Below are 15,521 nucleotides of genomic sequence, written 5' to 3' on the forward strand. Positions count from 1 at the left end.
TATACATTTAAACACCCAATTAACAGACTAAACTAACAGGAAAAAAATTTTTCCACAGTGGTAAAATGAAATCTGCAATCGTTTGTAGTTAAACTTTACCATTTGGAGACTTTAAAGATGACCAAGAGAGAATACATGTATGCCTAAAATAACTGAATCCTTGATACATGATTTACATACAAGGGGGTCCAAATTCCTTTTTTGCAGCTTGAACTGGAGATATATCTGAAACACTACCATTCTGTTGTGCGGAGGAAGACTGCTCAGGAAGCTGACTAGGCCGTGCACGTGCAGAACCAACCACTGTAAATGAAACAATTTTTAAATTCAGAACAGAAAATTAGTAAAGATGAACCCTAGTAAAAGGAACAGAGAGACCTCAAAAGAACAGATACTTAAGAGGTACATTAGTCAACTCTCAGATTTTCTACTTATGTGGGTATAAATAAAGTATGGAACAATCAATTCTGTTCAATAATCTAACAAGCCAAGAAGTTTTTCACAGGAATGTGTGTGGACTTCGGTCCCACCAATGTAATTTAAGCTACAAAACTCAATCTGAGGGGCGCCTGGGTGGCTCAGTTCGTTAAGTGTCCGACTTTGGCTCAGGTCATGATTTCACTGTTCGTGAGCTCGAGCCCTGCGTCGGTCTCTGTGCTGAGTGTGGAGCCTGCTTGGGATTTTCTCCCTTTCTCTCTGCCTCTCCTCCACCTGCACTCCCCATTCTCTCTCTCAAAATAAATAAATATATTTTAAAAAAAGAAACAACTCATTCTGAATAATTTATATAAAAACTAAAGCCAAGCTTAACTCTTAATAATCATTTAAATAATGTAAGTGTATAAAATATAAATTTTAAATTTAAATGCACTGTCATTTTAAAAAATTTACCCAATTCTGTACATAAAGTTTTAAAAAAAGCCCTTCAACCCTGCCTGTAATTCCAAATCCCACTCTCTGCTCCTCAAATATGCAAATCTTCAGCAAAGAATTTCCCAATGATTATGTTACAAAAGTGAAAAAATAAATATAAAGTAAAATATGAATATCACATTTCACATAGCCAATATAAATTTTCACAAGACTCAAAGGAAGGATAGGTTTAAAGTGTAAGACTTTGCCTCTACCTCCAATCTCTCTTCTAATACCTATGCCTGTCCTTCACATACAGAGAAATTATCACTGCTAGAAATGACAATTGTGAATTGCTGAAAAGAAAAGAAATTAACTGTGTTTTACATTTCCGGGCTGAAAATATATGGAATACCTGCAATTAACTACAAATTGTACCTATTCAACTTTTCTTTAACTGACTCCCAAGTTACCCATGACTCTTTTTGGAAGACTGTTAGCCAAAAAGTCACATTAAAATGTGAAGATTAGATTTACTCTTGTGAAATCAATTAACTGACTACTTCCCCATTCCTTTCTTTCTCATGATAACTCTTCTCAAATCTGAAAAGTTACTGGGTAAAGAGATGAATCAAAAAATGCACAGATTTGGAGTTTCACATTCATCATGTACCTTTATAAATCGTTTTTCATATTATTGACATTATTATATTAGGGAATTTCTGATAGCCAATCTTCAAATTAGCCATGTAAAGTTTAAATGAATAATAATGTCAAGGGTGATATTAACTTTCGACTTACCTTGTCAGGGTCATACTAAAAAGTTAATAGGAAAAATTAATAGAGAAATGTTTACTTTACCTCTGTTATCTCTTGGAGGAGGGTCATTCTTAATAGAAGCCACAGTCCGTCGATTCTATACAACAAAAAAATGTTCATTTACTTTCTCTCTTTACTCCTCAGATTGTATCATAATTTCAGCTTTCTTTAATTAAATGAAAGTAGGTGAATATAAAATATTATAAAATTAGGGGCGCCTGGGTGGCTCAGTTGGTTAAGCGTCCGACTTCCGCTCAGGTCATGATCTCACGGCTCATGAGTTCAAGCCCCATGTCAGGCTCTGTGCTGACAGCTCAGAGCCTGGAGCCTGCTTCAGATTCTGTGTCACCTCGCTCTCTCGCTTTGTCTCGCACTCTGTCTCTCTCAAAAATAAAATAAAAACATTAAAAAAATTTTTAAAAAATATGTTATGAAACTAAATGGAAAAAAACTATCATCTGCTAATAAATTACTACACTAATGCTAGCAATATTCAAGTTTCTTCATATGAGTATTGGCCACCACCTCCCCACAAAAAGCAATATTCAGGAATTAGTATGAGATGGACACTGTTAATATTAATTCATTCAACCTTCACAACAACCCTATGAGGTAATTAATTACTATTATTCTGGTTTCATGAGAAAACTGAAGCAAGGTGAAGTTAAGCAATTTCAGTAAAAGGTATAGTTGCAGTCATCATGCTACAACCATGTAATACATTTCAAAAGCATGTATTACATTTCATCTTTGGATGTGGGAGTAATCAATAAAATACCAGTTTTAGACAACTTACAATCTACTGTTAAACATCAAAATACCATGAAATGCTCACTGTCATTTCTTTTTTTCTCTCATTTCTACTAAAAGATTTCATTGGACTCTCAAAGACTCGCAACACTGCATACACTAGAGCAGCAAATTTTTGATCCTATTATTTATTTACCAAGACTTCATTTTAGTCACCTGAAAAGAAAGATATCAAATAATGTCGTGGTTCTCAAAGCTAGAGAGAACATTTGCAAATTTAAATCAGATGGGTACTAATAAAAGGATATTGATTCTAGGGCCTCACTTTAGATAAAATGAATCGCTGAAAGTGGGCTAAGCATCAGTATTTTAAAAAATTCTCCAAGTGATTTTAATGCACAGCAAAGGCTGCTAATGACATACTAAGAAGGATCAACTATAAAGATCCTTCAAGGCTGTGAAGTCAAATATGAAAAACAGTCCATCTACAAGTCATAACTAAAGACCTCTAAGCAGTGACACTCAATATCCTAGTTAAATTACATGAACTGAAAATCTGCCTTATGTTCATATGCAGAACTTAAAAAGTAGAATGTTTTGTTGATAATGTTAAGCTCCCATCACACTATATTTGGATGCTTTTGTATATCTTCCTTTCAAGATACCAAATTCCTATAGGGTTAAAGTTATACCTGTACATGACAAAATCAACAAATACTTTTTGAAACCTCAAGATGAAGAACTACAGATTAAACAACGGTGTGAGCGACCTGGTTTAAAAAGAGTTGCATTTTGATATACAATTTTAATAGTGAGAAATTTCAATAGGAAGGACGAGTATTACCTTTTAAAATAATAAAAACGACATGGCTTTTATTTTTGTAAAGATAAAACTCTCAGGGAGGATATACAGCATGGTTTTAAAGTTCATCTTTACAGATAACACAGTAGTTAAACTACATTCTATCATTTCCCATCCTTATCTAATGAACATAAGCAGCAGAATCACTACTTCAAAAGACTAGTGGAGTGGGAATTTATTATGAAAAATCAACATTCCTTCTTTATCTAAGTCATATGTATCATTCAACAAATATGGACAGCAAATGGTTTTGACATCCATATCTCCTGAGAAGCTACTAGTCTTAGGAAAAATCCTAATCAGGAAAGGAATTCCTAGGATTTTACCTAATGATGATCATTAACTGTCAACTGGACAACCTCGATCCTTCAAAGGATGTAAGCATATACAGGACATGAAGATGGCAGAAATATTACAGTTTGTTTGTTTTTTTAAAGCAAACTAATACTTAAAACATACTCTTCACAGACTGTCATTTCAAACCAGACCCTCAGCCCACACACCCACCCACCCGTGCTCTGAATTTTCATCACTAACCTTTACAATTTTGTTTACTTTGGCTGAGGATGCTGGAGGTGGAGGTGTTTCTGGACTGGGTTCAATTTCTTCATCAGGTACAAGGTCAGGGTTAAGTGAAAAGATGCTCTCGAGATCAATCTGTTTTAAAAAATGCATATATTTTGAGAGTAAATTTTGACATTATTTTACGAATTTATACAGAGAGACTAATTGTTAAATGATTTTGGCCTCATGAATAGTACTGCCTTGAAAACTATATTATCTACAATTACAACCCACATATATTTAAAGAATCTGTATTCAAACAGCATTTTGTGGGCACCTGGGTGGCTCAGCTGGTTAAGAGTCCGACTTCAGCTCAAGTCATGATCTCGAGGTTCGTGAGTTCGAGCCCCACGTCGGGCTCTGTGCTGACAGCTCAGAGCCTGGAGCCTGCTTCGATTCTGTGTCTCTCTCTCTCTCTCTCTCTCTCTCTCTCTGCCCCTCCCCTGCTTGTGCTTGCTCTCTCTCAAAAATAAATAAACATTAAATTTGTTTTAAAAGACAGCATTTTGTGGTCTTGATTATATGTCCCATCACTTACAATATTGAAGAGGAACCTACCAATCTTTGAGTGAAATTTTTTAATCATTTTTAAGTTTTTCAAGCAATGATAAAGAATACATGCACTATGTAAAAAATTATATACTCTCTGTTTTGTCTTAAACTTTTTAATGTTTTATTTATGAGACGGAACATGAGCAGGGGAGGGGCAGACAGAGAGGGAGACACAGAATCCAAAACAGGCTCCAGGCTCCGAGCTATCAGCACAGAGCCCGACATGGGGCTCAAACCCATGAACCACGAGATCGTGACCTGAGCCGAAGGTGGACACTTAACCAACTGAGCCACCCAGGAGCCTCTGTTTTGTTTTATATTTGGAACCTTGATTGTGGGACCAGAAATAAAATTTAAACCAGTGATTGGGGCGCTTGGCTGGCTCAGTCAGTAAAGTATGCAACTCTTGATCTTGGGGTTGTAGGCTCGAGCCACATGTTGGGTGTAGAGATTATTTAAAACTATAATCAAAAAAAATTTATGGGTGTCCGGATGGCTCAGTCAGTTGAGCGTCTCTTAATTTTGGCTAAGGTCAGGATCCCAGGATCGTGGGATTAAGTCCGGCATTGGGCTCCACACTGAGCATGGAGCCTGCTTAGGCCTCCCTCCCTCCCACCCTCCTTCCCTCTCTCACTCTCTCTCTCCCCCTTCCTCCCACCCTCCACTCCCCTCTGCCTCTGCCCCTCTCCCCTGCTCCTACTCTCTCAAAAAAAATAAATAAAAAATTAACCCAGTGATCATACCTCTTTGCCTTTTGTATCTCCATTTTCTATCCATTCAACAGTTACACTTTCATTATCTTCATTTAAAGATGTTACCATTGCTTGATGTATTCGGCCTAAGTGGGAATAAAACATACATTTTTAAGATGTCATAAATTATGGTAATAAATTATGGTAAGAAAACGACACTACTTTTCGTACAAGGGATTTCCAGACTCTCAGGATTTGTGAATAAACTTTGTCTATGGGATCATAGATGTGCTGTTAAGACCAGAAACTCGAGAAATTGGTTTAGACTGAAAGTTTATTTTCAACATACATTAAAAATGGTTACACAGTGGGAGAGAATGCCTGAAATTTTATATACTTCTAATCATTAAAAAATTTCTTTACTATGTGATGATACTGACTATAAAACACAAAAAAAATTCAGAGAGCACTTTTTAATACTATACTAATATAAAACACTTTGTATGTAAAAATCACTATCATATACTGGACAAAGTGACATTGTTTTTAAAATATTGAGAAAAGGATTCTAAGTCCAAAAAGGTTGGAAAATGTAATCTAAAATGTTCTGTTTCTTCATGCTGCCTATCTAAATCCATTCTACACCTTACTTTCTTTGACAGTTCTACTACTTACCATTTGTAGAGACAGGGTGTCCTATGTAACGTATTAAACTTGTTTTCCCTCTCTTAGCAGACTGTGGATCTTACTTGTTAATAACCACAGAACTAAGTCATTATTTTTAATTATTATAGAATATTCCATTATGTTTATTACAACTTATTTAATATCTATTCATGGTACTTAGGTTGTATGCAATTTTTTACTATTATAAACAATGCAATGAATACTACTGCACGTGTATTATTTTACACTTGTCAGATTATTTCTTTGGGACAAATTCCTAGAAGCAGATCAAGATTTTAGATGCGTGTGTGTGTGTGTGTGCGTGTGTACTTCTTACTTACTTGTCTTCATCTTACCCACCCATTTGATTATTCTTCAAGGAAGGACAGAAACTATGTTACAGATGTGCATTTTTATATTATTTAATAGGTTTCATATGTATTTCCTGAATGAAATCCTTGGGGGCATTTATAATTTACCTTAATACAGTTTATACCTCTTTAAATATCTTTAAAAAAAAACCAGATACACAGTATATGAAACAATGTTATTGTAAAAATAAGGCATTTACTGAGATTAGTGGACATTAGACAATCGGGTATTAAGGGTAGACAGAAATGATGAACTGGAAAATACTGAGAAGATTCAAGGGAGAGGCTTAAAAAGGGGAAAATGAGACAACATTCACTACCAATGTGATTGGACAGAAATTAGGTAAACAACCAACAGAAGTGGTATGTGTCAGTCGGGTCTTCCAGGAAGATGTTCAAGGACAAGAATTTTATTATGAAAGATAAAAGCTGGGCGGGGGGGGGGGGAGTAAAACACGACTGAGGATGGAAAACTTTCAGACTCAAATGGATCTAAAATCAGTGAAGGAAAGGGGATATAAAACAGGATTGAGCAGACAGAGCCTCAGACCCTGACAAAGATCTGACAATGTGCTGGAAAACCCAGTAGAGTACTCCAAAGCAAAGACTGCCCACTAGAACAGTCCAACACTGGGACAAAATGGAAACACCCTAGAACCCACACCATGCTCAGTCAGTGGCAGGAGGTTTCCTAGGAAACACAAGGCCTCAACTCAAATCTTAGGAGCCTAAATTAACAGCTAGAGGCTGTCAGCTAAATGTACTCCCTGGAGCTGAAGGAACAGTAAGAAGTTTCTTAAAGAGAGACCCAAGCAGTACATCTACAAAGCTGCTACAGGTTATGAAAAAGAGAGGAGTGCCTGGGTGGCTCAGTGGGTTAAGCGTCCAACTCTTCATTTCAGCTCAGGTCATGATCTCACAGTTCATGAGTTCAAGCCCCACATAAGGCTCTGCACTGCTTGGGATTCTCTCCCCCTCCGTCTGCCCCACCCCACTTGAGCTCTCTTTCTCAAAATAAATAAATAAACAAACTTAAAAAAGAAAAAGAGAAACGGAGTTTAATTGGTAGTGGAAGTGAAGAGTGGACCCCAGAGAGCCATGAGCTGCCCTGATGGTCTCCATTATAATCTAGGAGGAATCCCCACTGCTGCATCAAGCCCCACATTCAACACCATCTCCACAACATAATTAGTGAATCTGAGACCCAGCAGCTACTAGGTCTCAAAGTAGTGAAACCCAGCCTCAAAACAGTAATACCCATGAGTACGAACAGGGTTACTACAACAAAGAAGATATATTTAAATACCACAAATACTAACTTTCAGCAGGAAATGAAGAGGTTGTAGCTGAGATTGTTGAAGAGTAGAGACAGGGGGTCTCCATGCAATTACCAACAGAAGTACCACAATAATGAGAATGAGGAAGTACCACAATAATGAGAATGAGGAAGTGTATCATGTTGCAAAAGCAAGACCAATACCACATTCCTGTTAGGCATCTACTACAATATTCCAACTTACCTTGGGAACAAAGAGTGGACTATAGGACCTAAAGAACTACAGGTCACACAATCTCACAGGGACCTTAATTTCCAAAGACAGACTACAGAAATCAGACAGACTACAGAAAGAGGATAAAGAAAATCAAGATTCTCTTTTGAAAACCCATTATCAGCAGTCCTCAATAGCTGTACCTCCAGAAGTTCACTTACAAATGCAGAAAGCCTTAGGCCACAAGTAAATGAGAGTCAAAAGCAGCTAATTCACCAGTTGAGACTAAGCTCTAGAGGTTTAAGAAGACAGAAATGTTGAGAAAGGATAAACTGTTCGCTTATCTCTACCAGGGTCCAGTTTACTCATCTAATAGGAACAAAGAAATATGAAATTCCAATAAGAAGAAATTAATAAAGACTAGAGCTGAATGAATGAATCAAATCTCAAGTGTATGCTTTTTGGTCAGTGGATGAGATAACCAGAAATATCTGCAGGATGGGGTTTTGATTATGTTTAACAAAAGTTGCCTCTAAAAAATGTTTTAAGTCTAACTTTATCCAATATACCTTTAAAGGTTTTTTTAAAAAATGTTTTACATATAGCTCAAGTGAGATACTCAAATTTCTTATTTTTAATTGTAATAAAAATCATAATTTGATTTTTTCTGAAGTCAAATAGTACACACCTGTTAAGTAATATAATAAAAAGAGGGATAAATATATACAACATTTTTCAAGGGAAAGAAATCATTATGATTATCACTAAATCAAAAACAAGTATTTTATCCTAATAGGGATAGTTGTTAATAGGGATCATGTGCAGTTGTTGATACAGATAAGGAACTACAGCTCAGAGACCAATCAGAATTTGAAGTATCTTTCCTTAGAACCTGGTACAATCTTCCCACATAGCCCCTCTAACACCATCACCATTCTCTGGTTTGAGAAAATTCCTGTATTCCATCATCACTAATTCATTGCCCTTTGACTCTCTGATTCCCCATTTACTTTACTATAAATTATATCATATACACTTCTACATTCAAAAAAAAAAGGTAACACACCTGTGTATTCACTACCAGCCAGGTTAGAAAACAATACCTTTGAGGGGGGCCTGGCTGGTTCAGTCAGTGGAGCATGAGACTTGATAGAGTTGTACGTTTGAGCCCCACAATGGGTGGAGAGATTACTCAACAATAAAATCTTTAAGGGGCGCCCGAGTGGCTCAGTCAGTTAAGCGTCTGACTTCAGCTCAGGTCATGATCCCACAGTTCGAGGGTTTGAGCCCCCCAATGGGCTCTGTGCTGACAGCTCAGAGCCTGGAGCCTGCTTAGATTCTGTGTATCTCTCTCTCTCTGCCCTCCCCCACTTGTGTGCTCTCTCTCCTCTTTCTCAAAAATAAATAAACCTTAAAAAATTTTTTTAATAAAATCTTGAAAAAAAAAAGGAACAATACCTTTGAAACTCCATATGCCCCCCTCCCTAAGTGAATCTCCCTTTCCCTTCTTCCCCCACCACCAGCAGTAATCATTATCCTAATATCTGAGAGTCATACTGTGGCTTTTCTTTAAAGTTTTACCACCTATACATGTAACACAAAAGTACCTGAACAGCTTGCTTGTTTTTAAACTGTGTAAATGGAGTGACACTACTTTAAACCTTGCTTCTGGTACACACTAGTTTTCCAAGATTCATTTATGCTGTTGTAAATTAATTCACTTATTTTCACTACATACGAATATGCCAAAAACTTATCTACTCTGTTGACAAACATGTGTTTTCATATATTTGGTATTAGAAACAATGGTGTTATAGGCATTCTTATACATGCGTACCGATACAAATAAGCAAGAATTTCTCTCGGAAGTGCAAGAAACAGAATACACACATACGTATCTTTTCTAGTTAGTGCCACCATGTTTCCCAGAATGACTATACCTGCAATGATTTGCAATCCTACTAACAATGACTTCACATCCACTATGATCATATTGTGGTTCTAATTTCTCTGATTTAATGAGGCTGTGCCTATTTGTGTGTTTGTTGGCCACCAAACATTTTGACTGTTTTTTTCTTCCCACTTCTCTGCAAATTCTCCATATATTTTGGTATCAATCTTCTGTTAAATATGTTGCAAATATTTTCTCCAAATTTAAGGCTCATCTTTTACTTTCTTTATGATGTTTTTTGATGAATTTCAAGACGATAATTTTAATGTAAATATACAGGTTTCAATTACGGCTTTTTACATTCTAAAATTCTTCCTGAGACTCGGGTCATTAAGAAAGTTTCTGACATTTTCTTCCACAGTTTCACAAAGTCTAAAAGTTATACTCAAGACTGCAACCTACTGTCATTTTGATTTTTGTGTATGGTAACACAATTCCCAACTCCCCCAACCCCACCATGAAAACCAAATTATCCCAGTGCCATTTCCTGGAAGGCTCTTCCTTCCCTGACTTATCTGCACTATGACTCGTCAAATTTCAAGCAAACATGCATCAGCCTATTTCTTTATCCTTGAACCAAAATTACACAGTCGTACTGTTACAGCTTTGCAATAAGTCTTGCTAGCTGGTAAAAGAAGCGTCCCCACCTAATTGCTCTTTAAGAGTTTCTTTGATCTTCTTAGCCTTTTGCATGTCTGTATAAATTATAGAATCAGCTTGTCAAAATCCAAAAATCAAATAACCTAATAATTTAAAAAACCACCTGTCAGGATTCTAGTTGGAATTACATTAAGAATTTTGTGCTGGATCTTTACATCATTGACTAAGAGTAATAGCTGCCAGCAGTCTTCCTTTCTCATTCCAACCTTATTCTGGAACAGTTTAAAATTAGAATTATTTGAACCCTGAGTATCTGGTTAAAACCATCTTGGTCTAGGGTTTTATTTGTGAAAAGATTCAATTTTCCTAACCATTTTAAGATTATTGTAGTTTTCTATTTGTGACTTTTGATAATTATACTTTTTTCTGGGAGACAATTATTTAAGTTTTCACATTTTGGGCATAAAGTTGTTCATAATTATGTTGAATGTCTGTGGCAATCTGTAACAATCACTTTTTCATTAATAATTTTTCATCATTCTTTCTTGGTAAATCTTGTATCAGATTTGTCAGTTTTATCTCTTCCAGGAACAACACCTGGTTTTGTTGAGCCCTTTTACTGTGTTATTAAATACTTAATTACCGTTCTTAACATTAATCTTTCCTGTAACTTACTTCGGACACATTTTGCTGCATCATTTTTTTCTCAAATTCTTAAGATGGATGCTTTGCTTGTTCATCTTTATCCTTTTTTTTCCCTAATGAGCAATTAAAGCTACACATTTCTCTCCAAGAACTGCTTTAGCAGCATCTTATAAATTTTTGTATTTAGTATTTTTGTTATGGGAGTTGAAACTATTTTCTAATTTTATGATTCTTTGACTCATGAGTTTTCTAGAAGTGTTTTCCAAATTCCAAACACATGCAAGTTTTCTCTACATATCCTGTTAAAGATTTCCAAAGATAAGGCACCTGACCGATGAGAATAAATAATGCCAGAAATAACTGGTATGATTTCCCAGTGCACAGGGGCTAAGTGTCAGCCCTGTATTTCTACCTTAATCATATTGGACTGCCTCCCTTGGAGAAAATTTTCTATAAACCTAGCTCCAGGGAGCTCCTATATAAAAAGGAGCCATACCAGTCTCTGTCTTCAAACAGGGAACTTGTGGGTTTTTTTTAAATCTCCCTATCTTCCTACAGGAATCAACTTTTGCCATCCTTGCCTGCAGAGCCCCACCATCCCTTAGTATTTCTGATCCATTTCTACTCCATCGTGGTATCTTGTTCTTGAGCTCAGCTATATCTTTCTGTTTTCTCTGATGTATGTGGGTCAGAAGAATGCCAATATATAAACTTTACTGTTTTGATCAGAAGTCCCAATCCATCATTAATTCTTTATGTCAAATTCATAAAAAAATGGGAGTCAGATTTGAAAACTTTAGGTTCACACTATCATATAAAATTACTCTTATATGAATTAATTATACCTGTTACAATCTCAAAACTCAAGATATTTAAAAGTTTTCAACTTTATTTCAACTACTTGTAAAGATAAATTACAGTGTAGAAAATATCATCTTTTGAGAGCAAAGGATAATACTTGGGAAGAGTTTTGGAAAGTAAAAGCAAATCCTGCAGAACCTCTCTCTCCCCATTCCCTGTAGAATACTTCCTCGTGTTTAATACTCAAACTTCATAAAACATACCTCTCTCTCAATGCAAGATACTTTGACCAATGTTTATACAGAAGAATTTATATTTATATTTATCTATGCCAAAACTCAATTCACATTTTAAACAAAAGAGTATGCTAGAAAAGTTGAGTTACATTCCAAATATAATTGATAGACGGTCAGAATCACGTATTAAAAAGCATGTCAAGTATCAAAATGATACAAAATGTAGGCACAGAATGATGCTTGCATCATACACATTATGAGCCATTTTCTGACAGTGTGTGCTCGTCCCAAATGTATTTCAAGTCTCTCATATTTACTACTCCTTGTTTTGCTTAGTGTTGAACAACTCCCAAAATATTTAAGAAAATGTTGAAAGAGCATGGGCAAAATGCAATTATGATGAAAGAAAAGTTTTTACTGCATATAAAACTGATTTGTTACCCTTAATACTTATTATTTGTGCAACATGATAGTTTTTACTGATATGTAGATGATTTTATAGTGTCAGTTGCATTTATGAAATAGTTTGGGGAATGTGAGTCAACGATGAACACTGTAATTGTTTCCCACTTAAAATAAAGGCAAATAGGAGCACCTGGGTGGCTCAGTCGGTTAAGTGTCTGACTCCTGATTTTGGCTCAGGTCATGATCTCATGGGATTCCTGAGTTCCAACCCCAAGTCAGTCCCTGCTTGGGATTCTCTCTCTCTCTCCATCCCCCTCTGCCCTTCCTCTGCTAGTGTGCATGCTGTATCTCAAAATAAATAAATAAACATTTTTAAAAATTAAAATATAAAATAAAAACAAAGGCAAATGGACTCTCACTTAACATTTTCACACACAACATAATTTTCAACAGATTCAACAGATTACAGACCTTAAATGTGTATGTTTAAAAACAGGATCCTAAGTTTCTGCTACTGAGAACTAACAGATTTTTATTTTTATTTTTATTATTTTTTTTTTTTAATTTTTTTTTCAACGTTTATTTATTTTTGGGACAGAGAGAGACAGAGCATGAACGGGGGAGGGGCAGAGAGAGAGGGAGACACAGAATCGGAAACAGGCTCCAGGCTCTGAGCCATCAGCCCAGAAGAGCCTGACGCGGGGCTCGAACCCACGGACCGCGAGATCGTGACCTGGCTGAAGTCGGACGCCCAACTGACTGCGCCACCCAGGCGCCCCACTAACAGATTTTTAAATATAATTAAATCATATGATAAATATAATTAAATCATGATAATTAAGAAAAAATCACAAGATCTATATTTGACCATTTTTAACCTAAAAAGGCTAATTTAATATGGTTCAACCCCAAAGAAATATATATTTCACCCCAAATTTAGATGTTAGGATAATTTACAAAACTATTAACTGCTAAATCAAAGAATATAAATACACAAAATATTTTGAAATCACAACCTTTACTTCAAAGCCATTTTATGTTTAGTTCATTTTTAGAAATATTTTTGCATCATTGAAAGTCTCAACTTTTTGTTTGGTAAAATCATAGAGAAAACAGTTCAGATCTCAACTTTTAAAAATATTAGTAGGGGTGCCTGGGTGGCTCAGTCGGTTAAGCATCCGACTTCAGCCCAGGTGATGATCTCATGGTTGGTGAGTTCGAGGCCTATGCCAGGCTCGGTGCTGACAGCTCAGAGCCTGGAGCCTGCTTTAGATTCTGTGTCTCCCTCTCTTTCTCTGCCCCTCCCCCACTCCCACGTGCCCCCCGCGCGTGCGCTCGCTCTCTCTCTCTCTCTCTGTCTCTCTCTCTCAAAACCAAACATTACATTTAAAAATAAAAAATAAAAATAAAAATATTAGTAAACATTAAGACAAATTACTTTTTAAAAATCACTGAATAGAGAACACCAGAACTTAAGTCACCTTTGCGCCAGTGAACAAAAGTAACATATAGATTCTTCTAATCTTTAAAATTAAGGTGGTTACTTAAGATTGCTATTAGTACTATTTAGCTTGCCATAAAATTTCATATATTTATTGAGCTGTCAAAAACAAGTCTTACATGTTGACAATTGCCTTTTGGTCTCTGAAAACAGGATCCTATTATATGTTCCTTAGTTCACAGCTGAATTCACAACAGCTGCGAGGCTAAGAAATGCCAGCAACCAATTAGGCTGGCATAAACCTTGTCTAGCATATAAAGTATAATTTGGTTGCAAATGCAGCAGACAAGAGCCAAAATAAAACAGTCAAGAATACTAATAAAATATCATTACAAGTATTTACAAGACTGAATATTTAAAATGGTAATATTTAAAATATATGTATTTTATTAAAAGGACACAATGGTAGAATGTTAGGAAAAACACAAAAAAGCAACAATCAATTCTTTTCAGACCCACTCTGTTTTTGTTTTTTTAAGTTTATTTATTTAGAGAAAGACAGACCGAGCATCATAGGGGCAGAGAGAGAGGGAGAGTGAAATCCAAGCAGGCTCCGTGCAGGGCTCAATCTCACAAAGTGTGAGATCATGACCTGAGCCAAAATCAAGAGTGGATTCTCAACTTACTGAGCTACCCAGGCATCCCACCACTAAATTTAAATATACAGTCTCTCTACTGCATCTTTTCTTATAAAACCTCTAGTAACCTTCCCAATTTTCAATCAGAATACCACTGCATAATATGACAGGCTCTTTTTTTCTTGACTACTTTTCCTTATTTACTTTGATGTCTATTTATTTATTTTGAGAGAGAAAGAGAACGAACAAGAGGGGTGGGGGCAGAGAGAAGGAGAGACAAAAATCCCAAACAGGCTCCGCACCATCAGTACAGAGCCCGATGTGGAGCTCAAACTCACGAACCATGAGATCATGACCTGAGATCAAGAGTCAGATGCTTCAATGACTGCACCACCTAGGTGCCCCTCTTTTTTCTTGACCTTCAAAGAAGCAGTAATGAGGGGAGACCAGGCTGGCTCAGTTGGTAGAGCACTGTGACTCTTGGATCTTGGAGTCTTGAGTTCAAGCAGCACATTGGGCATAGAGCTTACTTAAAAAAAAAAAAAAAAATGGTAATGAAATCTAGTTCTCTCCTTTTGTACCCTTGCAAGCAGAGACAGAGAGGAAAAGCAACCATAAATACCCATTTTCAGAATAAAGAAGTATTACTCTGAATTATGAAATCGCACCTTCAGAACAGCGCCTGACAGAATAATGTTTCCAGAGGGTGAGTAAAATACGCACACTTACTCAAAATAGTTGGTAATAGATATGTGAAAGGAGCACTTTTGGGCGCCTGGGTGGCTTAGTCAGTTAAGTGTCCAGCTTCAACTCAGGTCACGATCTCACAGTTTTTGAGTTCAGGCCCCGCGTCAGACTCTCCGCTGTCAGCCTGTCATCCTGTCTCCCTCTCTCTCTGCCCCTCCCTAGCTTGCATTCTATCAAAAAAAAAAAAAAAAAAAAAAAAAAAAAGCACTTTCTTCCAACTCAGTTCCTAACAAAAGAGAATCGTGATAAATTATCTTAAAATACACTGACCTCAAACTTTGGTGACTTCAATCATATAACTGATGAAAACAAAAGATCTCTCATTCTTCTTAAATAAATTTGATATAAAATATTGATTCCAGTACAATAAATCAAGTGTACATTTAGTTACAGGAACCAAATAGCAGTGTAGAATGCATATTCGTAAACTTGAGTGCAT

The 15,521-nt window shown here is 36.2% G+C and overlaps 1 protein-coding gene across 4 annotated transcripts in view; it reads right to left on the reverse strand.

The window, feature by feature from the left end:
* The window catches only part of KIF2A (kinesin family member 2A), a 67,823-nt gene that overhangs the window by 29,253 nt on the left and 23,049 nt on the right, over positions 1-15,521 (reverse strand). For 2 of the 4 annotated variants that reach the window (XM_060635696.3, XM_060635698.3), the window contains exons 2-5: positions 5,143-5,237; positions 3,821-3,940; positions 1,714-1,768; positions 238-303 (exon numbers count right to left, since the gene is read on the reverse strand). In XM_060635696.3, coding sequence (XP_060491679.1) covers positions 238-303; positions 1,714-1,768; positions 3,821-3,940; positions 5,143-5,237 — 336 coding nt within the window. Of the gene's footprint in view, positions 1-180; positions 304-1,713; positions 1,769-3,820; positions 3,941-5,142; positions 5,238-15,521 lie in introns of all 4 variants that reach the window. The other 2 variants (XM_060635695.3, XM_060635697.3) reach the window with 1 other exon arrangement.

The sequence above is a fragment of the Panthera onca genome, chromosome A1 (genome assembly GCF_046562875.1).
Source record: "Panthera onca isolate mPanOnc1 chromosome A1, mPanOnc1 haplotype 2, whole genome shotgun sequence".
In the NCBI taxonomy this organism is placed as follows: Eukaryota; Metazoa; Chordata; class Mammalia; order Carnivora; family Felidae; genus Panthera; species Panthera onca.